The sequence below is a fragment of the Rhea americana genome, unplaced genomic scaffold (genome assembly GCF_003343005.1).
Source record: "Rhea americana isolate MKP2758 unplaced genomic scaffold, rheAme1 scaffold_163, whole genome shotgun sequence".
In the NCBI taxonomy this organism is placed as follows: domain Eukaryota; kingdom Metazoa; phylum Chordata; class Aves; order Rheiformes; family Rheidae; genus Rhea; species Rhea americana.
The window spans coordinates 990,868-1,014,750 of record NW_028185739.1 but is presented as its reverse complement, the minus strand read 5'-3'; the positions used below and the strand labels follow the sequence as shown (position 1 = coordinate 1,014,750).

Here is a 23,883-nt window from a genome sequence, read left to right as displayed (position 1 = left end):
TGCAGCGGCTGGCGGCGCCCTGGGACGCCTGAGCCCTCGCCGGGCTGCGCGGGCGGCCTGGCTGCCCCGCGCGGTGCGGCCGCGGCGGGCGGGCGAGCGCGCCTGCTGCCGCGGAACCCCCTAACCCATCCTCTCCCCCTCATGTTTCAGGCGAAAGACGGGTTCTGGAGAGTGGCATGTGCGTCTGAGGCTCTGCAGATGCCAGCTCGCGCCTGCAGCCTGCTCAGCTCCGTGAGTGACCTTAACTGGGAGCTTGCTGTTACTTTAAATAAGAGCTGTCGTTGCCCCGTGCTCTAAAGTGAGAAATTCCACCCTGGAGGAGCAGGAGGACATCGACACTGACGCCTGGAGCTTGCTGGTGTTGCTGCCTTTCCTGGCGGAGAGCACAAAATAGGCTGCAGCAGAGCAAAATCCCCCACGAGCTTTCTGACATAAGTTCTGAGCAAGGAAGGTACCACAGGAGAGAGTGACAAAGCCCTGGCAGTAAGAAGAGTTTTTCTGGACTATATCATTTCTAAAAGCCAATTTTTAGGTTCCTGCATTGTTCTTTGCTCTTTGCTTCATTTGTTTTTCTCCCTGCCTTACTGTGTGCTCCGTCACAGCAGTCCTGCTGCTGGAAGAAGACTCAGAAAGATGTGCTGAACTGTTACGCAACAACAACAACGGAAAGCTTGGGTGCCGTCTCAGCGGCTGCTGTAACTCACCGTGCTGGAAAGAGGAGAACTAGAGCAGATTCCCTGTAGTTCCCAGTTCTACCTGTGTTCTCTGTTCACTCAGTGGTTGGTGTCCCTCATTCTGGGTTGTGCTTGATGGGGATCTCTGCTGTGGGACCAGTCTCTGCGCTCAAAAGCAAGCGAGCAGGGGTAGAAGAGGTGGCCTCTAGATGCTGGAAAGGCCATTTGTATAAGCTCCTGGTAGAAGATCTCTTCTGGCACAGCTGCTGGCTGTAGGCCCACCAAGCCAAGGGTCAGGATAGCCTCTCTGCAGCATGTCATCCAAGCCAGAGCACAAGGAGGCCCACCAGGCCAACGGGACTGTGCTGCCCATTGTGCCTGTGGACTGTTGTGCTGGTCCAGACCGCACGCAGTTGGTGGAGCCCTTGGAGTTCCTGGGATCTGATGGTGATGGGGTGGAAGTGGTGGTGCTGGAGTCCCGTGCCAATGCCAAAGGAGTGCGAGAAGAAGATGCCCTGTTGGAAAATGGCAGCCAGAGCAATGAAAGTGATGACACTAGCACAGACCGAGGTCCTGAACCTGCCTTGCCACTCAAAGAGACTTCCTTTTCCATTGGGCTCCAGGTTCTCTTCCCTTTCCTTCTGGCAGGCTTTGGAACAGTTGCTGCTGGAATGGTGCTGGACATCGTGCAGGTAGGACTGAAACCTCCCTGATGTGGGGCTGGGCACTGAATCTTATTTCTTTAGCCAACAGCTTGCTCCCAAGCCGAGTGAAGAGGCACTTGAATGCTGCAGCTAGTACAGCAGGTGGCAGGTGGAGAGGGGAAGGAGACCTTGTGTGCAGCCTGGGGTGGAGGGAGACCGGGGAGGTCAGGGAAACTTTGAAGAGAACCACTTCTCCTGGGTATTCTTCTGTCTTTAGCCAAGCTTGTATTGCTGAACTGGAGCAGGGATCTCTGATGCAGTGGGCTGATGGTTGACGTGTGAGCCGTGGGGGAGCAGGAAGGACCATCATCGTTCCTAGGGCTGCTGCTGCGGTCCCGTGGGTCCTGGGGCGAGTTGCTAAGGCTGCGTCTGTTCTGCAGCATTTGCAGATGTCCCCAGACTGGCACAGCTGTGTGGCTCATGTTGTAGGGACCCAGCCCTTACTTGCGCATAGGGGGAGYGTGGTGCCTGCACTGAAGTTGTGCTTCACCTTTTTAGTTCAGCTCAGATATTTAGCTTAGATATGTTTCTGTGAACTAGAACCACAACGTCATCGTGTCAAAGGCCTGGGATGTATTTGCCACCCCCAGTATATAGAGAACAAGGCAAAGGCCTTGCAGTCTGCTTTCTTTTCACTTTGTGAACCAGAGAGGGCTGCAGCTGAGACTGATTCCTGACCTTTATGATGTCTGGAGTGAGGGGAGAGGAAGCTGCCAGCACCCCTGCTCCTGCTCAAAGGAGGAGGCAGCAGCTGGCACTTGTGCAGCCAAAGCACCTGCGTGGGAATTGAGATGGCTCTGTTTGTTAAGTACTTGAAATAAAACACTCTCCTGTTGATGGCCATAGTCATCCCAGGCCCTGGTTCCACAAGCCATGTGTCACCTTTGGTGTTTGCTAAGCTGATTCAGCATGCTTGGCTTGTCCCTGCCAGCRCAGATTCCCTGTTGTGGTGGGTGCAGGACACTTGCATGGTGGCTCACTCTAAAGGTCAAAGCCTGGCTGAGTGGGTTCTGCCGTACCTTCTTGTGTGCTTGAGGCACCCAGGAGTGACTGGGCTAATGGAATGGCTCTTCCTGAGAGACGTGTGCCGCTGAGCCTTTGGAAAAGCCAGCTGGACAGCTGGCTGTTACCTCTGGATCGAAACTGATGTGTTGCCAGACAAGCAGTCTCATTAGTTCTTTTGCTTTCCCTAATAGGGAATTGGCCTCAAGGACTTGGCCACATCCAGAAGATGCCTTAGAAACCAGGCTGATTTAAGTACAATGTTGTTAGCATTTTCAGAAAAATGTGGTTTTAAAGAGCTGCCTGGAGAGCAGCTTTCCACAAAGCCAAGGAGGAGCTAAGCAGTAGCTTACAGGAACCTCTTTAAAGGAATGGTAGCAAGAGCTGTGTTACATGAAGTGTGTTTGATTTTCAGTCTCTGACATTGCCTCTGACTGCTCCACACTGGCTCCAAAAGGAAGTGAAGATGTTCCCTGGGGAGGAAAAAAAAAAAGAAACAAAAAAGTGTCTCTGATTTTAAAGTAGTGTTGCAGATACCTGAGCCTAAAACTTGAATAGCGTTGTAAGTGCTCCTGGAATGGTGGGCAATGTGGCACTCATCTGGTTTGCTTAGATTTTATCTGGGAAATGTAAATTAACAGACCAGGGCTTCTGTGCCAGTCTCTAGCACTGGTTTTCCAAGCATGTGTCTTGGCTTATCAGCAGCATAAGCCCTTCTGCTGTGCTCTGAAAGACAGGTTGTGTGGGATTGTCCGAATACCCTGGCCAAGATGGTGAGTAAGGCACAAAACTCAATCTCCCATGAGAGGAGGCAGCCTTTTTAGAGCTGTGATCAACCAAAAGCTTTCCTTGAAGCACCTTCATTTTAGTGGGGCAAACAACCCCTTGTGGTACTTGGCATGAAAAGGCCAAACASTGGTCATTTGTCTGTACTGTTGGCYGCAACAGTTGTCTCCAAGCTAATCTATGCGCCAATAAGGTGGTGAGGCTTCATGATGTTTAGATAAGTTGGGTTTTTTACATGGGTGAGAGATCAAGCTTTTTTGCTCTCTTGTCCCTGTAATGGCTATTTCTGCACGCCTTTTCATACTGGTCATCCTTATTTCTCTTGATGCAGCTTGTTGTGCAAGAGAGTTGTGCACTTGGGCTCAGGACAGAAAAGGCTGCACTAAATTAATCCAGGATAGAGGGATTTAYTGAAGTGATTTTCTTAGAAAAAAAAGAAGTGTTTTCCTTTGCAAGGTCCTTGTAAACTCATGTACGCCTTTTCTGGTTTTTCCTCAGAGCCCATGCTTTGAACTCAGCCTTAAAGTCTCTCCTGGAGAAAGAACAGCCCTTTCAGAAAGAACAGAGGGGAGGAGAGGGACAGGGGTGGGATACTGTGGCATACTGCTGTGTTCCCCTGTCTTTTATTTATGGCCATTAGAAATAAAGCTTCATAATTCCTCTGTTCCACAGCAGCTCAGCATGTAGCTATGCAGTATGTCCTGCCAACTCYTCTAACTCCCTTTAGCCTTGGGATTAAATGAGGCATCTAAATGCCATAGGGTGAAAAGGGGGGAAGGGAAACCTGTGGTTGCAGCTTGCTTGGCTGCAGAATTTGGAGAGCTGATCTTGATAACAGGCTTCTCAGAGACTCGGATCCTTGGAGGAAAGGARAGAAGGTGCAGAAGAGGCAGCTTCTGCACTGGAGACAACAGGAGTCCCATGGCTTTGGAAGCAGCCATGGTTTGCAATGGATGGAGGGCTGCGTACACTCAATTTCCCCTGTCTTGAACAAATGGACTAATTGGCTAGCTGTAATTGGCCTCCCCACTGTGAAAAACAAGCAGCCCTGGGCTTATGCTGTGCTGTCCTATTRATGTATTCTTATGAATTTACCTCTCGGTAGGGGAATTTGCTTCTGCTCTTTCTGGGATTGGAGAGATCTTTGGGCCAGGTGACATCTGATTGTACCAGCTGCTTTTTTGTGTGCAACAGAGCCCTGGATGATTGTTTTCCAGACTTGTCTGCTCCCTGGAGATTCTTTGGATGGGATGGATGATAATTCATATGAAGCAGGGATCTGCTTATTTCCTCTTCTTGACTCTCTTTGGTGTTACCATCCTTTGTGGGGCGGGTCGGAGCAGGGCCAGCTGGGTGTGCTGACTCTGGAGCCTAGCTGGCCGCCCAGCCCTTTCTTAGCAGGGCTCCTTTGCAGCGATTTGGGCCTGCTTTCCATTGCTTCGTCCTGTTGGYCAGAGCACCGTTTGCTCAAACCCACGGCAAGGTGCCTAACCCTGCTGAATAATGTGGGCTGGTGGACTGCCCTGGTAATTCTTGTGGAAGGTGTTAACACTGAGGGTTGCTGTCCTCTCRCTTCCTCGACAGCAGCCACCGTATTGGTTGTAGAGGGAGTGAATGCAGCAAAGAAATCTTGGAGTAACTCTGTTTACTGTTGGCCTGAAAGCCAGCAGCCTGACTCACAGGCTGAGGARGCAACATCCCTGGTGAACTTGCTTAGATGTCTGAAGACAAGGCTTTTGCCAGGTTTATTTTGGCCCTTGCTRCAAGAGAGTGCAGGGCCTTAAATTCTGTTGTTAAAGCCACTTGTTCCTTGACTCTTTGTGGTGAGATTGCTTTCAGGGTGTTTGGAGGAGAGACATGCAGTATGCAAACTATTCACGCCAAGGCAGTAAATAGCTCTAACCTCCTTAGTACTTCCTTCCCCTCTGCTGAGCTACTGTGAATCACTGTGCCACTATAACCTGAGTGAAACCATACTGCTGCTTGCATCTGTGAGGTTTAATCCCCATGTGTAATGACCAAAAATGAGAGAGGCTGAGAAACAGCTGTTGTCCTGGAAGTACCTAGATGTCTGCAGGTGCAAAGCTTCTGAAACATAGTGAGCCTGGGAAGAAAAAAAAAAAAAGCAAAACACAATGTGGGTCCTGGTGCTACTTCCAGAACCTCTGACAGGCTGAGGTCTGGTCTCGCCTGCCAGTGCTGCGTGGGAGAGACTGAGGTCTGTGGTGGCTCTGGCATCTGGGGAGACCTGCATTCAGAGGGACCACAGTTTAGTAGCGAGTGACCCTGAAAAAAGTGAGACCTAGCTCTGTTACTTTYTCTCCACTCTCCCTCCCCAGAGTTCAGGGAGGAGGTGCTGGAGATGAAATGTCCCTCCCTGAATTCTCTTCCAGGACACTGCTGAAAACTGGCCAGGGCCCGTCTCTCCCCAGCGTGGGGAGTTCCGTTTGGTGTGGAAGGGACTGGACAACATTGGAGGATCTTGTTTACTATGTGATCCTCCCTCCTCACTCCCAAAAGCAGCTTCAAGCTTCTTGGAGGGGCTGTCACAAAGTGGAAGGGGATTTGAACACCTCAGAGTCCTGAATCTAAGTTTACAATGGTTCCCCCCCCCTTTTTTTTGTCTTCCCCAAACACTCTGGCTCTGGTTTTCCCCTTGGAGCTGCATCAGTGGGCACACGTCTCTGCAGAGCGCTTTGTTCTCTGCAGGAACCGGGAAGGCCTTCGAGATGACCTAAATGCCCATAAACCAGTGTTGTATAACATCTTATATTAAGAAAGTTGGCAGGGGCCCATAGGTCCTGCTCTTTGCAGTGAGCAAGCTGCTGATGTCTGCAGAAATCTTCTTGTTTTTCCCTCCCCAAGATGGCGAGTTCCCCTCCCCCCTTCTCTAGGAACACCACTGTCTTGCTCAGGGAGCTGTTGCAGCAGGCTCCAGTTACAGCAACTTCTGGTACCAGCTTGCAGTGCAGTGCAGACTCCTTTAAAGCTTAATTTAAAAAGCCAGGGTTARGACAAGCAAGGTGAGGGAGGACTGCGGTTTTCTGTTAGCTGTTGCGTGATCCTTTCTCTACCACATCTCTTGAAGCAGGAGGAACCAGGAGACTCACTGAATGCCTCCAGCCTATGGTCAGACTAACAACAATGTTCCTTTCATGAAGTGATTCTGGTGGCACCCACCTTGTTCTGCTGGGGAGTGGAAGCATGTCGCTGGGTGATCAAATTCTGGATACTGCTAAGGGAAGTCCTGGCAAAGGGTTCACCAGTACAGCAGGCAGCAGAATGATCATAATGCCTGCTAGGCCTACCTAAAAATAGAGACGACGGAGAGCAGAGCTCGCCTGTTCGTAGATGTGACCTTAAAGGAAGCACAGCCTGATGTGCTGCTATGTCAAACAAAATACTTCAGAGGGCAGGACTGATTCTCCCTGCTACCTCCTACTTCCTTCTCTTACTCCCCTCTGCAGCAGATGCTGAAATCAGACACCCTCTGCACTGCTCGTTCAGACRTTTAGTAGAGCTGAATCCTTTCAGAGCGCCTCTGGCAATAACGCAAAGGTCTCCCGAGTCMGGAGCTGAGGCAAGCTGTGTGTTAGGTGGTCTGAGCAGGCTGGCTGCCTGGGCTAAGGCTTTTTTCCTCGATACTGTCCATCACAGCAGTTGGGAGAGGATTGCTCATTGGATGGCGAAGAGAGATGAGAGTCTGGAGACTGGGTGACCTCAGCAACCTTGTCCTTGGGCAGTGAGAGGCTTGTGGGTATGCCTGAAATAGCTGAACAGCTTTCATCCACGCACCTGCGGGGTGGAGAGCACTGCTAGCTTGTGTTACCAAGCTGGTGGAAATGTTAAGAGATTTTCATGAAGTGACTAGAGAACAGCTTTTCCCTTTGAGGGGAAAAATGGTCCCGGGACTTTCAGTTCATCCATATTAAGCACTTACATGCCTCTGGTGATCAGAGTTGTTCTCAAACAGCTGTTCTACTGAATGCAATTTGAATACTATGTTGCAAAGGAGCTGGCAGGAAACTGGAATTGGCTGGCTCTTGTTGTCCCAGTGSTGAAGGCAAACAGAACAAGGAGTGGAAAAATAAACAAAAATAACTGAAGTCCTTCTCCACAGGAAGGTATTACTCATGCAGGTAGAAAGAGCTTTGTTTGCTGTAAGGTGTTGGCTGATTGCACTCCTTGTCCTAGAAAGAAATACGCATCCTGTTGGTTAGTTAGCCTCTGGCAGTCCAGTGCTGGGCCCAGGAGAGCGCTGCAAGGGATGGAGCCTGTTGCAGGTAATGCTGTTAGCGTGAAGAAAGCAGCGAAAGCCATGACTGTTAAGGCATTTGGAGTAAGAGCAAGCTTGTGAAAGCATGATTCCAGCGGTGCGTGGTTTCCTTTAAAGAGTGGTAGTTAGGGCAATGCGGGAAGCAGAGGAGTTATTTTGGACTTCTTGCAAAACACCCTTGAAAATAAAGAATCAGGCAAGGAGGCTTATGYAGTTGTGAGGTTTTTTGGGGGTGGTTTTATGTTTTCCCAGAAGCTAGCAGCTTTGCTGTGAGACTGCTTACCCTACAATTACTCTTCAGTTCTTTCCTAAATAACTGTGGCTGTCTGTTCTGCCTCATGCCCAGGGCAACTGCCCTGTCTCTAGACCCAGAATAGGTAGTACGTACMTGAGCAGTGTAGGTGCCGTGGGGAGGGAGGACGTGCGTGCGTCCTCTGAGAGTTAAGGGAGAACAGAGACCAGAGTGGGCTGCCTTTTGGAGCTGGCAGCATCAGGAAACRGGAGGGTCTTACTCTAGAAGGCATTTGTAAAACACACATGTAGGAAATAGCTATAGGCTCAGACTGACTAAGCTTCAATGCTTCATTATACCAAAAGTGCAAATATTGAGCAAACTTCCTTCATTACTCCCTGTTTTGGCCTCCAAATGTCAAAAACGTTAAAAATACGGGAAAGCTCTAAGTGTGGCACTCGAACTGGAAGTAGAGTTGGGTARTCTGTTCAGGGCCACATAGGCAGTGCCAGATTACAAAAGCAGTGAAGTAAATGATGCTCAATTCCAAGCAAAGGTGTCTAACAGCCACGTGTGTGTGTTCTTGTTTTTTCTTTTTTTTTTTTTTTGTTTTTGTTTTTCACTTTGCAGCATTGGGATGTCTTCAAATATGTGACTGAGGTGTTTATCCTGGTACCTGCACTACTGGGCCTGAAGGGGAACCTGGAGATGACTCTGGCATCTCGCCTGTCTACAGCTGTGAGTATCCAGGGCAGGTTGGGGAAGAGAACAAGRTACCTGATTTCTGGTTTTGGATGTTGCAGGGGAGGAAGGCATATGTATGTGTGGTGACTGGGCAGAYGAGCAAAGCCTTCTTTGTGTGTGTGAGCCTGCGAAGGCAGTGGCCGCGAAAAAGAGAGCTTAGCATTTGGCATTCCTGCAAGGTGCCTTCATCTTGTTTGACTGATCAGGTTTAAAGGCTCARTAGTCCCTAAGCTTTGCTGAAGGTTCATTTCCTTGCCATGACTGCTCATGGTCCTGGAGGCATGGTGCATGAGAAGGATTTGGCAGTTTAGTATTTGGATCTATCTTTGTTTGTGAGGAAGCTGGGCACAGGCATGCCATCAAAGTGTTCAAAGCAGGTTAAAACAAGCCAGGTTCAGTTCAGGTAAGAAATAAGAAAGCTTGGAGAGAATTGTACTGCAGAGGCTAAAAAGGAGGTGAGTTTGCCTGTCTGTTAGGTGGATTGACAGCCTCTTGAAGTTGATGGAGAGGCATGGCCAGGCATTGCTCTTTCTAGAAGTGTCACTCTCCTATGAAACAGTGAGCTCCTTGTGAGAGATGGGGACAGGCTCTGTTAGTTTCCTAGAACATTGTGTTAGTCCAGCTGTAAATGAATTGCTTTGTGTTTAAACACTCCTGCTACAACACAGCAGTTTGTCTTGGTAGCTAAGCAGGGCTAGAGAGAGACTGGCAACCTCTCCTAACAGGCGCAATAATAAATAATCCTTCCTTCTGTAAAGCACCTTCATCTTGAACATGATAGCAAGTGACTGCCTCATGTTTCCACATTTCATCGGGCACCCCCTGATGGGAGAATAGCTTTGAATCTTGCATCTGCAGGGTGTTGGCTGCCTGCTGCCAAGCTTTAAACTCTGCTGGCACTGTGCAGTGACTTACTGGGAGAAACAGCCTTTGCAGCAAGCAGCGCAGTCTTGGCACTGAGAGAGCAGAGGAGCTGACCTGCATGGGCCTGAGMGCGCTGCTCGGGAGGTGTTCACTGGGATGCAGAGTGGTCTGTCTGGGTGGTAGCAGCAGCACAGCTAGCAGAGAGTTGTGTAGTATTTCCTCTCAACCTTTCTCTTATGGATTGCTGCAGYGGAAAGAAAAGAGTTGAAAGTCTCTCTACATCCAATCTCCTGGATCCTCTCGCATCCTTCAATCTTAAGCAATGGACTGATGCCAGCTCTGGCTCTTTTTTACCTGGTAGTTTCTTGTAGGCCTGAGGCCAGGGTTCCTGGTGCATTTCTGGAAGGCAGCAGAAATGACACTTTGAGCGGTTAATCCACCTTTTGTCTCCTGCAGCCCCCCTTGTGCTTCATGCTGTGGCTCCCTTTAGGTATCCTAAGGGATGCTGCCCTAATCCACTGAACCAGTGGCACATAGGAGAGTRCTGGTTACAGGAGAGGATTAGTGTCCTCCCTGCTCAGAGTCTGAGGATGGCTCTGCAATCTCTGGGGAGCGGGGAGGCAAGCAGTGTTTTCTAACTGTGGGCTCCCCCATGCACACACCCCCTTCACGCACCACCCCCTACACGCACGCACACAAACACACACACCCTATCCTGGATTCAGCCCTTGCTCCTCTGCTGCTCTCTGCAGAAGCTGGGCATTGAGCTGCCTGGGGCATGACCGTGCCAGCATTACTTGGCAGAAGCTAAGCTCAGCTCTGCCTGTAGGTGAGCATGGGCTGTGAGTGCTTCTCCTCCATGCTCTGGTCCTCTCCTTTCCTCTAGGCACTACTGGGGAGAGCGAAGCTGCCGGGMAGCCTCGTGCTGCACCTGGCTCTGCTGTGCTCCTGTGCCAGGGCTTGCAGGGACGGAGGCTGAGCTCTGCAGCTTGTGTTGCAGGCCTAGCTTTGTTTGCCCCTTCATTCAGAGAAACAAATCTCTTTGTTTTGTTCATTCCCTATTGTTCAGATCATGTCAGGATCCTCATGGTCCCAGACACAGCACACTCTCCCTCTTGGCCTTGGCTTGTTTCTGGCCAGCTTGCACTTTCTGAGCATGGGCTTATCCAAGTCAGTGCTTGGCTCTCCTGGGACAAAGGCAGCATGGTACTGCTGTGACCTCTGTTTTCACCATSCTCTTCCCTCATGGGGCTGGCACAGAGCATTGCTGTGACAGGCTTGGCAGAGAAATGAGACTGTCTTGACTCTGCAGAAAGTCTCAGGAATGCAAAACTTTCTCCTATCTGCTCTGGTGGCTGCAGCAGGGTCACTAGGATACTGGCACAGAGAGCACCAGTCTGGCTCGCCTGCCCGTCCCTGCTGAATGGCTGCCACACTTGCGCCAGCCTGGTCTCGTGGTGCCTCCTACTGCCCCTGAGCTGACTGCTGTGGGGCGATGTTAGCTTGGCCGTCAACCAGGCAGTGCTTGTACAAGTCCCCTACTTTGCTTTGCCCCGATGGGAAGGAAGGCTATGCATCCTCTTCCTGGGTTGCTCTCTAGCCTTGCACACTACTTCTTTGTATCTGTGCCTGGTGGGATAAGACAACCTCTTTGGTTTTCATTTTTCTCCTTGTCCATTTTTTTCATCGGCATGAGGAACACACACAAATGTGAGGAGCGAGCCCTTCTCTCAGCAGTGCTTTGCGATGTGGTTCTTGTGTCCTTTCCACAGGAAGGCAGCCTGGAATGGTTTCTTGGACTGTGGGTTTCTAATTAGTGCCACATTAAGGCACCTCAAAAGTTCTTTTCACAATTAAGAAGCAAAACTCTCCCATTAGTTAAAGGATTAAAATCTTGTTGCCAGTGACTACAGCTAGATTATGTTAATCCCAACCTAATTGCCATGTGGCAAGAATTTTAAGGTCAGGTTTCATATGGAGCTCAAGTTCCTGTGATGAATGTACTGAATGCTACTCTACAGTCAACTTTTTGTTCGTCTTCCCCCATTCCTTCCTCCTCCCTGCTAAACTTACCAGAAAAATTCAGCCTGGAGATGGGTGCATTTCAATGCTCACTGAAGTGGCTGGGCAGTTCTCTCAAATGCATGTGCACTAAGGAACACAGATGGACTGATTTATTGCTATTTGTACAATAAATCGGTACAATTTGTACTTCTGTTTTTGCAGAGATCAGAAAAGAAACCTGAGAGGCAGAAATTACTACTATATTGTTTAGCTGATGGGTTTGAAGAAGGGGATAGGTGAGGTGAGAGTTTGGCACTGTCAGCCAGTGACTGTTTTCTTGARCCTCTCCCTTATGATTTCATGGTGACAAGCTTGCTGTTTCTTCATGTTCATCAACTTCTAATACTATAAGATTGTATCCAGTCTTCTATCTCTGCCTATCCATTCTCTCCAGGTTTTCCTAAAGACTTAGAAATGGCTGGAGAAGAGCAGAACCCTTATGCTGCATAACCAGCAACTTGCAGTGATTCAACTGGGGGGGGGGGATTCGGTTGTATGCCAAGAAATTAAAGTAACTTTCCATCTGTTCTGGTTAGTCTGATTAGCATCTCCTGCAGTTTTCGTGATGCCAGATGACCTGTGTGCCATGGCTGCTTCCTGCTACTCAGTAGGTCTCTACGTGGCATTAGCTTTGTTTACTCAACTTTTATCTGAAACGGTAGTTCTTGTTGCCAGCTCCCACTGCCCATGTGATGTCACTCTGGCCTTGCTCTGTACCGGGGCTGAGGGCACACAGATAGCTGACCTGAGACTCTCTGCCTCCCCTGTTTCCCTCTTGGCTGACCCAGGGAGCAGCATGACGCAACTGGGCCTGAGCCAGGTTTGACTTGATCATCAGTGAAGTGAAGTCAATGAGTAAATAAGCAGCAGTGCATGACTGTGCATGAGGACAAAGAATATCTTCTTGCCTTTGCAAGATTATGGCTGCTTCCCATTCAGCTGCAGGAGAGGGATCCTGTCTGGTGATCTGCTGTTCTGCCACTTGCACTCAGGGTACGTTGCCCAAATGACATTCACAGAACCACGTCACAGATTGTGAAGAGATTACAGAKCTGTGCCCTGAGTATACACGCACATCTCTTCTACCAAAATGTTCTTCCATAAGTGCTGAGAATTTGAGGGTATTATTCTCTCCTGCCTCCAGTACAGACTTGCATTGGTGGAAGGCAGGAATTTGACTGTTAATATGTGCAAAATTACATCAATCTTTTAAGTGTGTAATGACATTATGGTATCCTCTTGCAGGCTAATATTGGCCAAATGGACACACCAAAAGAGCTCTGGAGGATGATAACAGGSAACATGGCTCTGATACAGGTAAGAAAATGTGAAAGGAGAAAAAAAGTGGGAATACCAGTGGGTTGTGAGAGTCCCATGGTGAAGAGTGTCAAAAGGCTTAAATACCTGGGTTTTGTTATTGCGTGACTACTAGGGAGAAAAACGGCAACTTCTTGTCCCACAATCATCTTCCCATAAAAATTCATCCCATAGGTGAGATTCAGTGTCTCCCTGCCAGATGTCAATCCACCAGGATCATACCCTGAGTGGTGTTCCCTTCTTTCCCCATCTTGGGCCCATTTTGCTCTGTCCTCTTGGTGACTGCCTAATTCTTCTGTTTTCAGGTTCAGGCTACTGTGGTTGGCTTCCTAGCCTCAATCGCAGCAGTGATATTTGGATGGATCCCTGATGGCCACTTCAGCATTGACCATGCTGTCCTGCTTTGTGCCAGCAGCGTGGCTACTGCTTTCATTGCTTCCCTTGTTCTGGGTAAGAGAGAGGCCCTGCACATCCTCTGTGCACCTCCTCCTAAACTGTTTGTCTCTCCTTGGCCTCATCCTGTTTTCTTCCTCTTTGTGGCTGTAGGCATGATCATGATTGGGGTCATCATTGGATCCAAGAAGATGGGAATCAATCCTGATAATGTAGCCACACCAATTGCTGCCAGCCTGGGGGACCTTATCACCCTGGCTCTGCTTTCAGGAATCAGCTGGGGCTTATACAAAGAGCTGGGTGAGGAGCAATAAAAGGCTTTTATCTCTCCCTGTTCCTTCCATGTGCTGCAACATCTCCCTCACACCTCACCCTGTTCTCATATCCTTACTGTTCTCGGGGTATATAGGATGCCTGGCCTGGAAACTATCTCAGTTAGCAAGACCTAGCCAGAAGTGGTGAGGGGAGGAAATGGACCTTCTTACTGACTTGTAACTGCAGACAGTTTTGGCAGTGATTTGCATACATCCTYCTTAACAGGTAAAGTGGTAAGGGAGAGGTTTGCCTCCTTCCAAGTGTTAGAGGTTTGATCTCACGGCTAAAGCAGTGGGGAAAGGCAGCCTTCAGTCCTTTTTGCTGTAATCATCAGCTGGGGGAGTTCCTCAGTGCAGAGCTGCAGCTGTAGACTCCACTTTTCTCCTCCCTCCCTTCTGCCTTCCTTCCCCAGTGGTCAGGCTACAGAAGATAGGACTCAGCCAGGTTCAGCCCATGGTGAAGCTAGACTGGGAGATCTTGCCCAGGAGCAGAAGGTCAGAATGAACAGTTAGTAACTGAAGAGGACATTTCACTCAGAGCTGTTGATAAAGCCTCTGAGAGTGCATTAGGAGAAGGAAATGCCACGTCTCCCAGGATTGAGGATGGCCTAGTCTAGTTTGCCTGTCCCTGCTAGTGTTTCCCTTGGTTCTAGGGATGAAGGCAATTTGAAGGCAGGACTGTTGAGCTCAGCTAGCCTTGTCCCTCTGCAACAGGCTGTCTCCTTGACATGTTGCCTCTCCTTGTTTTCCCCTCAGAGAGCAAAGCATATGTGAATCCTTTAGTGTGCGCCTTCTTCATAGCTCTGCTGCCCATCTGGATCATCATTGCCAAGAAGAATGCAGCCACTCGAGAAGTGCTGTACTCTGGTTGGGAACCAGTCATTATCGCAATGGCTATCAGCAGGTAGGAAGGCATGGAAGAGTTCTCAGACTCAGACAAAAAGAGCACCTTTCCCTCTCAACTCTTTCAAGCTCTTAGCCCTTGATGGACTCTGGACAAGAAAGAGGGCCAAACATTCTCCCTCTTCTACAGTTCACTCTGCCAGGAGATGGAAAGTCTGATAATTCAGATAATTCTGATAATTGTGTTGCAGTAAAGTACATGTTGAGGGATTTAGTCTTTGGTCTTTCTGGCAGCAATGGGAATAGCTCCTGCTGAAACTGTCTTCTGTTACCATGTAATAGGAGCTCCAGGAATATGCCCCAGCTGTGAGACCTAAAATCATGTGCGACAASCACAAGTGCAGGTGCATGTTAATAAGTGTATAGATCACCTGTGTGCACACAGCAGCAGTGAATACCTTCATGGTGTAGTGCTTTGTCTGAACAAAGAGTTACTAATGAGTTATTTCACTGAACTCTTCAATCTTTCCCCTGCAGTGTTGGTGGATTAATTTTGGACAGAACAGTTTCAGATCCAAACTTTGCTGGGATAGCTGTGTTCACACCAGTTATTAATGGTAAGTTCCTTACCACTCTGTTATTCCAGCTTTTGGAGGTTCTTGGCAAACAGAGTGAACTTGTCCTGTGAGCTTTATTTCAGATGGGATTAAGAGCCCGATTGTCTTTGATCATTAGTGAGAYGTGGTCTTAGCCTGGAGCTTTACAGCACTGTGGCTCCCCCTGGTGCCAGCCTTTCACCAGAGGGGTTAATTGGCCTAGGAGATTATTGCCGAGAAGATACTCTTTCCAAATCCCAGGACCTCATGTACTTTGGAATATTTTCCTTAGTTTGTTCTTGGTGAATCTGTCCTTTAGGCTATCTGAGCTTGATCTATGATTTGGGAACCGCATACTGAGGCATGTAACATAGCCCAGGATAGGAAGCCAGCAGGGAGCCTACTAGCATAGGAGCTACTGAGTAATTCAAATCTGAGCTGTGGGGAAAGGCAGACCAGCCTGGCTGCTGGGCCAGGATCATGCAGATGCTGTGGGACTCACTCGTAGGCTTTTCCTGTCTAACCTTGCCAGGGTGATGGTGCCTGAGGAGAATAGTCTTCATCTCCTGATTCCTTCTGACTGGAGAAAGACCTCCATCTTCTGAGAGTTATGTCTTGTGGCACCTGGTGACATAAAGATCTAGATTTGCAACACAGAGTCATTTAAATTTAGTTGCTTCTGGTATAAAGCTTTGAAATACCTTTCTGCCTAAAGGACAAGCGAACCACCTTTCTGCATTGGCAGCCTTTCAATAAATTGAGTTAATTCCACAATTTCATTACACRTCATACAAAAAAGTAGCTTCAGACTTCTTGTGTCTGTTTTGGTGGCTGACTCAGGTGGGCTTTTTGTTTGGTTGATTTTTTGATTTTTTTTTTCCACATATTTCTTCCAATCAAAACTGCAGAAATAGAATTGYGTCTATTCTGTTAAGAGGCATAGGAGGACACTGTAGTGCTTTGTCTTGACCATTTACATCCTGCAAAAGTGCAATTTGGGTCAAAAATAGGGTCCTGTGTGATTCCAACATCTGGCAGGTCCAGGTCTGTTGGCCTTTGAAAATGGCTCCTTTTTTGAGCGTGTTTTAGACATTTATCTTACTGCTCTCTCCTTATCTGCAGGCGTGGGTGGCAATCTGGTAGCTGTGCAGGCTAGTCGGATCTCCACTTACCTGCACATGAGTGGGATGCCTGGAGAGAGCTCCGAAACAGCCCCTCGCAAGTGCCCCAGTCCTTGCAGCACTTTCTTCAGCTCAGGTATTCAAGTGGGGAGATGAAATATATTTTGTTCTGCCAGCACCAGCTGCTGCAAAYGGCTGGATAAACATGTGTCTGTGGCAGTCACGGGAGCACTGYCAACAGAAATGGTGGCTGAAGTCTGCTCAGAGGCAGCTGTCAAATCATGGATGCAGCTAGTTTTCTGGCCTGGCCTAGGCTGGCCTGCCCTCTAGAGACAGTCAGACCTTTAGAATCGTATAATCAGTAAGGTTGGGCAAAGCTGCTATGCGAGAGGACATAACCTATTGGATTAGGAAAACATGGAGCAGAAGTCCCGTGCTCTGTCTAATGCTGTAAATCCTCCACCCTCTAAATCTTTTCCAGATGTGTCTGGAACACTAAAACCTGCCCTGAGGCTGCTTGAATGTTGCATTTCTGCTGGGCCTGTAGAGCTGCAGGAAGTTTTCACTGATGAAGGCTTTTTAATGGCTCTGTAATTTAGCAGTTTTGTGACAGAATAGCCCAAACTTGTATTCCAGCACAGAGCAGGAGCAGAGATTACTCTCTCAATTACCTAGAGAAGGCCTGATAACTTGTAGCCTAGGGCCTTCAGGGAAAGGCTGTCCCTGGAAAGGGACCACATCTGGCTCTGTTCACATGTATCAGCCATTAGGTATTTGCATTTGAGGAGCAGGGGGGTAACAGAGATATGATGATCTGAGAGCTGTCAGTAAACTGATCACCAGACAAGGCACAGACAGACCTCCCTGCTTTATTTGCTCTGAGAAAATTCAGCCCTTCTGAGGAAGTTCTTGAAAGCTCTGTACTGAGTGTTGTCAGTGCAATGTGTCCTTGGGCATTTCTGATGCCTGTTTTTCAAGGTACCACCTTCCAGCTCACCTCTGGGGGAGTGGGGGGGTGAGGGTCCAGTGTGCTAGTGCCTGGTTTTGATTTGACYGCAGTCTGCTGCCGTGTCACCTGGTGCCCAGGAAGTGGTCTGCAGAGTTGCTGTGTGTTTGGGCATCTTTAAACCTTTAATTCCTTCTTCTTTTCCTAACAGATGTGAATTCCCGCTCTGCTCGTGTGCTCTTTCTTCTGGTAGTGCCTGGACACTTGGTTTTTCTTTACACCATAAGCTCCATGCGAGGTGGACACACTACACTCACTTTGATTTTCATACTCTTCTACATGACAGCTGCACTTCTGCAGGTGAGCACCAGACCTCACTGGAGTCCTTCTGGGGCTGTAACGCCCCTCAGACTGGAATAAGGGGGCATGAACGGTGGGAAGCTGTTCCCYCAGTTAAGTTGTAGACAGATTGCTGAGGTCACAGCGATGTTCCCTATGTAGAAGGTTTATGTGCTGGGGAGAGGTAGTCCCAGTAGGTTGTAGTTGTCAAAGGAACAGGTGTCAAACTAAACAAATCTTTGATACCTGTACATACAACTTAATTCATCCTTCCTCATGTTCTTGACAAATTTTGAATCTATCTTTGGTCTTTCTAAAGTCCTCTGAYAGCAAAAGTCAATTCTCTTTTATGTGTTAATAGCCATTTTAAAACTACTGATGAAAAAAACGAGATCTGGAATTTGCAGGGAGCCAGTGCCTCATAGGGCTCTTCCTGCCTGTTCCCTGCCTCTCCTGGGTGGGTAGAGACCTGGCAGCTCTGCTAATGCAGCACTCCCAGTCTCCTCACAGAGGCTGTGTGAACCTGTAGTAGTGACTGTTCTGAGGGACTTGCATGGACCAGGGCAWGCACCTGCAAAAGCTCAGCAGCCACTTGCCTGAGTCTGCCTGTGCCAGAGGGAAGGGAGAAACACTGGTTAGGGAGTTTCCTGCTAAGCCCAGTTACGCTTCCCCCTACTCCCCACCCCTTCTGCTTGTGGAAGCTGTGGCTTGTTTCAGTGTCCCCTAAAATCAACATCTGAAGCGAGCTTGAGGAAATGAGTCAGAGCATCCATCAGAGGCAAAAGCAGAGTGCTGTCATCTAGGAGGCTAAATTTAGGTTGTGAACTCCTGCTTGGTGCTTGGGCATTTAGAGGAGGCTTCCGCTCACAGCCATTCTGCAAAGCCGCTATAGTGAGCAGCCTGCAGGCTTGGGAGCGCTGGCAGGGGAACTGGTTGCAAAGGAACTGCAGTGCACTGGCTGCTGCTGTCCCAAGTGTGGCCTTCCCAGCCCTGGAACCAACAGAGCCATTAGCAGCAGAAGTCCTGCTGGTCACTTCAAATGCTTGTCTCAGACCAAAGGCTTGAGGGGTCTGAGGATTGGATGTGGATTTCTTTTGTCTTTGATTAAACATTGTTATGGATCTCCTCATTGTATTGAAACAGGTGGGGACGATCATCACACTCTGGTGGTTTCAGCTGCTGGGAAGTTGTTCTTTTATTCCTGGAAGCCAGATGTTGCTGTCCCTTTCCCAAGTTTCCTCCACACTTCTGAATCCCCTCTTTAGYCCTGTGTCTCTTCAAGCATGTTGGAGTTCGATTTGGAAACAGAGATGCCAAATTTAGATGCTGGAGGGTTTGGGTGCCAGCATGCTGAGTTCCTCGTCTAAGCCTAAATTTAACGGTGACGTGAAGCTGAGGGTGGTAGTTGGGGAGGAGAGTCTTTCAAAGACATGGAGGGGTTTCACATGCCATGGGGCCCACTGAAATTTGCAAGTTCATCATCATGCTGTACTTAYGTTGCTTTTAGGATGCAGCCTGCAATAAATGCCTGGCTTGTAGTGCTCAGCAAGGTTCTCTGACCTAGCAATGGAGCTGCTGGCTGGATTGAGGTTCTGCATCTCTGAAAACTGGCCAAACTGGCCTCCTCAGCTGGAATTGCACCAATGTGATGCACCTTGAGGACTGGGATTGAGGAGGTCTGGATTCATGGCTGATTTGATTCTTTCCTTTCTGACTTTCAGGTTCTCATCCTTCTGTACATTGCTGACTGGATGGTGCACTGGATGTGGGGCAGGGACCTCGATCCTGACAACTTCTCCATCCCATACTTGACAGCACTTGGGGACCTGATTGGAACAGGTCTCCTTGCTCTCAGCTTCCACATCCTCTGGCTCATTGGTGACCGGGACTCTGATGTGGGAGACTAGCTCTCCTCACTGCTCTTCTCCTTCTGACAGCTCTCCTCATTTTTTTTTCTTTTGTTTGTTTCTTTTCTTACACCTTTGCTTTCCTTTGCTTCCTCCCCTTCTCTCTCTTCAGACTTCACCTTTGATACTGGATTCTCATTATTTTCAATGGGAATTTTTATGTGGTTTATATTTCAAGCCAAGTTTGTACAGAATATAAATCTAGTTTTAGGAAGGACAAAAAAAAAGTGTAAAGAGACAATCACCAAGTGCAATTTCATAGCAGTTGTGTCTAAACCAAGGCTACAGTGAAGATACTGATCAGTCAGATCGTATAGGTGGTCCACCCTGTCCCAGTCACTAGAGGTGAAGGGCTGCTTTTTTTCGCTTCATAAGCGTTTTAAATATTGGAGGTAAGGTTCAGATTTATTTTACTGAACAGGCACCTTCTAGCAAAGTACAACCTCGTGGATGAGGGCATGGGGTATCTCCTGTCTTCTCTGCCTTGTTACCCTCCTCCCTTGTGTTCACTCTCTGAATCCCTGTCCTGTGCCTAGTATCCAAAGCATGCGGCCCTCCAAAAGAGGACTAGCAAAGACATGTGAAGAAGGGCGAAACGCTTGTTTTCTGTGTGCCCACAAGAAAGGCAAGTGATCTCAGGCTTGAGGAGTGCAGAGCCCTGAAAATCTGGCTGTGAGTGGGCTGGTCTTTGCTTACAGATTKAGGCTGGAGAACAAAGCTGTCTCAAATATAGCTCTGTTTTGCCAACCATCCTGCAGCATCTGCATCTCAGAAATTACAAACTCCTTGTTCTGTCTCTCCTCATCTTTCATCTGCAGATGGAGGGTGGTGATTGTGGACTGAGTTCAGCTACTACTGTGTGCAAAAGGATATGCTCTACACTTTGTCTAAGGAGGCTGTGAGCTAGCCCCATCCATCACTCTCCCTCTGCTGCCTGGCAGTGCTCAGCTGAAGGAAGCAGAGATTTGCTGGAGCTGTAATGGGTTTTGTGCGCAGGGCTGTTACGTGGCAATCTCTCCTCTGTACTGGAATAGGCAGAGCACTGTTTTCATGGCGGCCTGTTCAGGATGGGTGGAAAAATAGATCCTGTTTTTTGTGTTAAGACTTATTTTTTCACGGTGCCCTACACGGTGCTGCTGAAGGGCCCATTGTGGCTGGGGAGAGGCCATTCAGCTATCGCTCACAGCTGAGCCTGAGGCACTGCAAAGCTGGGAATGTTACGCTGTCGGTGCCTCTTAGAAAAGGACGTCCATGTTCAGCCATTGGGTGTAGCTGGTATGTGTAGGTGCTAGCTGGGAAACAGGTTAGCAGCTACAGCCTGATTTCTGAAGTCTGAGTCCTGAAGTTCAGTGCAACTCTCTGTACGGGACTGTAGCAAAGGAACCTGCTTGCCCTTGATACAGCTTGTGAAATCTGGGCTCAGGACTACCGCCTGGCTTGCAAGCAGTGGCCAAGTACGCTGCAGGTGCAGGGCTCCCTGCTCTGTTACTTTCCCCTCTGCTTTTTGTGCTATTCGTCTAGGTAACGGCTGAGATGCGTTCTGTTATCCTGCTAGTACACACTGGAAATATTTTCATGCAGCCTGCAGTGGCATAACGAGAGAAAAACTGTTCTGGCTTTGTGAATACAGCATTTGGAAATGGTCTTGCTGAATGTTGTTGGCACTTAACGCTATTTAATTTTCCCATTTGGATCTAAAATGATTCAGTAAACTGGATGCAGTTTGGTGTAAGCAGGTCTGACTGACTTGGAAACTTCAGCCTGTTACACTATGCTTAAATGATATGCTCAAGCAGATAGCTTCATTCAACCGCCTTTAATGTATGAATATAAATTGAGTGCATAATTTAAGTGTGTAGGGGGAAGCTCGTAACATCTGTGAAGGATGGAAAAACACAGTATATTGTGTGGAGCCTAGTTTCAGTGCTCCAATATGCAAAACTTGGGAAGCTGCCAGTATCTTGCAAACCTCTGGGGATGCCTGCAGTATTCAGTACAGTAGCACCTTGCATCTTGATCCTGAAATAACAGCCAAGCTCTCATTTTAGTTAGCTGTGCGGCTCAGTGCTACAGTTCTGATCCTGTTCTGGACGCACTGCATGTCCTATTTATTTGCAACTCCAGAGCATAACCCCAAAGCTGCTGAATTTGTGGTTGCCTGTAGGCTGCTGCTTTTCCTCTTCATTTTTTCTTTGTCTTAAGTGTGTTCCTCATAGCAGAACATGACCATTCTTGATTGGCTTGATTTCCTCATTTAGGTTAACTTCTGTATTTCTCACACAGGCCTTATTGAAACCAATGCTTGTTGTCTCTTTTGCTTTCTGTCCCAGCAACACTGGGCTTCTGTGCTCAGGTGGAAAGAGGTGCAATGTGGTGCTGGGCCTGCTGATCATCTGAAATAAGGCCAGGTTAGAAGATGTGTTTGTTACGCTGGACAATGCAAGAACTAGCTGAGTTCTACAAAGACCTGTGCAAGTGCAGCCATTTAGTTTTTAGGTAAGGAGAGTTTTTTGTTAGGAACTGTTCCTTCCCTGCCCCCCTCCCCACACACACACTTGCACAAAAACAGGAAAGGCTGAGCTGAATGCGCCCTTTTATGATCCAAGTCAAGAACAAATTTAGACTGAAATTGGGTATTGTCCGAGCCCAGAGATCTGGTTCCAGTGTTGATCCTTACTCTGGAGACAAGCATGTTGGAAAGGAAGCTCAGGATTAATGGAAGCTAATTCTGAAAAAACACAAACAGATGCATCTGAACCAAGCTGCAGTCAGTCTTCTGCTTACTCAAGAGCAGATTGCTGAGGGACCACTGTTTTGCAAGTTGTAGAAGAATCCTGTCATGTTTCAGTATGTGTATATTAAGTATTCCTATTTTTAACGTCTTTACTGGTTGTAGAATTTGGGAGACAGAGATCTGACTCTTGTCAGAATACTGACTCTGGGATCTTACRAGGGGCAGGTGATGCATTTTCAGATGGAGTTCCCCTTTCTACCTTGCTAATGTAGTGTCAGGCTTTCTTTCCCTCCTCTGCCTTTGAAATGTTTCCTTTTGTGACATCGGCTCTGAACTTTATACTCTTCACCGTGGTGACTTGACTGCTCACAAACCTAATTTGGCCAAGGCATTGTCCCCTCAAAAAAAAACCCCATAAAACAAACCAGCACTGCCTGCATCCCCCCAAACCCTACTGTACTGAAGTCTTAGCCTAGAGACTTCTGGAGTATTCCTGCTCACCTGACTTCTCTGCCTAATGTTGAGGAATAATTTGAGATGTCCTTCCATTAACACTTAAGCTTATATGCGGGAAAGTCTCCTGGTCTTTAGGTGTCATCTAACTATCTAATTCCCTTAGAAAGAATCTACCACTTGTGGTCTCATCTGTAAGATGTAGGGACTCAGAGGTGATTAAAAGGTGTCATGCTGCTAGGGTGATGCTGTATGTATAATTTTATAAGGTTTAGGGTGTGTATGTGTGTGGGGGGCAAAATAGGTCAGGGAAGAATCTAATTTAAATTCTCAGAATATTGAAGGATGAAAACTTTTTCCACCAATTGCACTCAAATGCATGCCTACTTTACATCTGACTGCAAATGAAAAAAATACTGGTTTACTCTTTTTATTAAAGGAAAAAGACTGTCTTAATTATTTATAGTTCCTATAACTGAATTGACAGATGTCAACTTAACTGATAAATTATATTTGGTTAAATAAAGATGACATTTATTTATGTGGCTTGTGGTGTCTTTTCTCCATAAGGCCCTCACATGAGAAGTTATTAGTCGTAACAGCATATTGTTGCATCTCCTATCTCCTACTTCAGAAGTATTACAAAATAGTTAATCTCCTGGGGAGCCTGATTCTTGTCTGTTTCTGGACCTGTTCTCTGCTGGAATGTTTCATCAGTCTTAGTGGAGAGAGACCACTGAAATCTGAGGACACGGTTAATTTGCTAATGTTTCCAAAGATGTGTTGCAGAGAACCCAGCAGCTGCTGAGAAATGGCTGATCAGACCCTTGTGCCTATAGTGATGCAACCTCTGCTAAAATGAATGAGCTTTCTATTTTGCTGGTCATGATGACAGAAGAGGGCAAAATAACTGCCAGGGACAAGGCATTGCATGGCGCAAGGCTGCAAGCCTGAAGCAGAAGGTCCTGAAGGGCTCGGTGTGTCGTTGCCCCACCTGGCAGTGGGGAGAGGAGTGACTCCCTGCTGCGGGGGCTCCAGCAGGCATGTGTTCGCATGCAGCCGAAGGTCACTTTCCTGCTCGTGTTTGTGTTAATAGATTGTGGCAGTGGCTTATACAAGTGCTGCCTCTGGCTTAATAATTGATTTGAAACATGTTGTGTTGCCAGAATTAATAACAGATTATGTCCCATCTATTCATTCCATGGGTCTGCAGTGCAGCCACTCTTGCGGTTGAAGTTCTCTTTCTCTCTACTCTGTTTTTGYAGCTTAGCTTACACAGAAGTTTCTCTGATATGTAGTGGAATGAGGTAAGAAAATAATTGTTTTGTATATCAGGCAAAATACAATTAAYGAAAATGATAGATTATAGCCTGCCAGCTTTTAGTGAGGCCAGCTTCTGGTTTGCTTTTGGGTAGCCCCAGGTAGCTAGACATGAGTTCCCAGCAGGAAATGCACAGGTTTGTTTTTCAGCCACTTGGTGTGTTGGAAAGCCCTTCCCTGGCTTTGTCGTTGCAATGCCTGCAGCGAGGGCCGCTGTTCCACATCATCCGTTTGCCTGACTGTTGCAGGAGTAC

At 47.9% G+C, this 23,883-nt stretch overlaps 1 protein-coding gene across 1 annotated transcript; it reads left to right on the top strand.

Moving 5' to 3' along the window:
* Positions 1 to 128: 128 nt before the first annotated feature.
* On the top strand, positions 129 to 22,848 carry SLC41A1 (solute carrier family 41 member 1). Its single transcript, XM_085300388.1, has 10 exons — positions 129 to 1,366; positions 8,305 to 8,412; positions 12,592 to 12,663; positions 12,969 to 13,113; positions 13,210 to 13,356; positions 14,127 to 14,274; positions 14,751 to 14,830; positions 15,932 to 16,066; positions 17,088 to 17,236; positions 18,937 to 22,848. The coding sequence occupies exons 1-10, from the start codon at positions 989 to 991 to the stop codon at positions 19,120 to 19,122; spliced, it is 1,548 nt and encodes a 515-aa protein (XP_085156514.1). The 5' UTR covers positions 129 to 988; the 3' UTR covers positions 19,123 to 22,848.
* Positions 22,849 to 23,883: the final 1,035 nt, after the last annotated feature.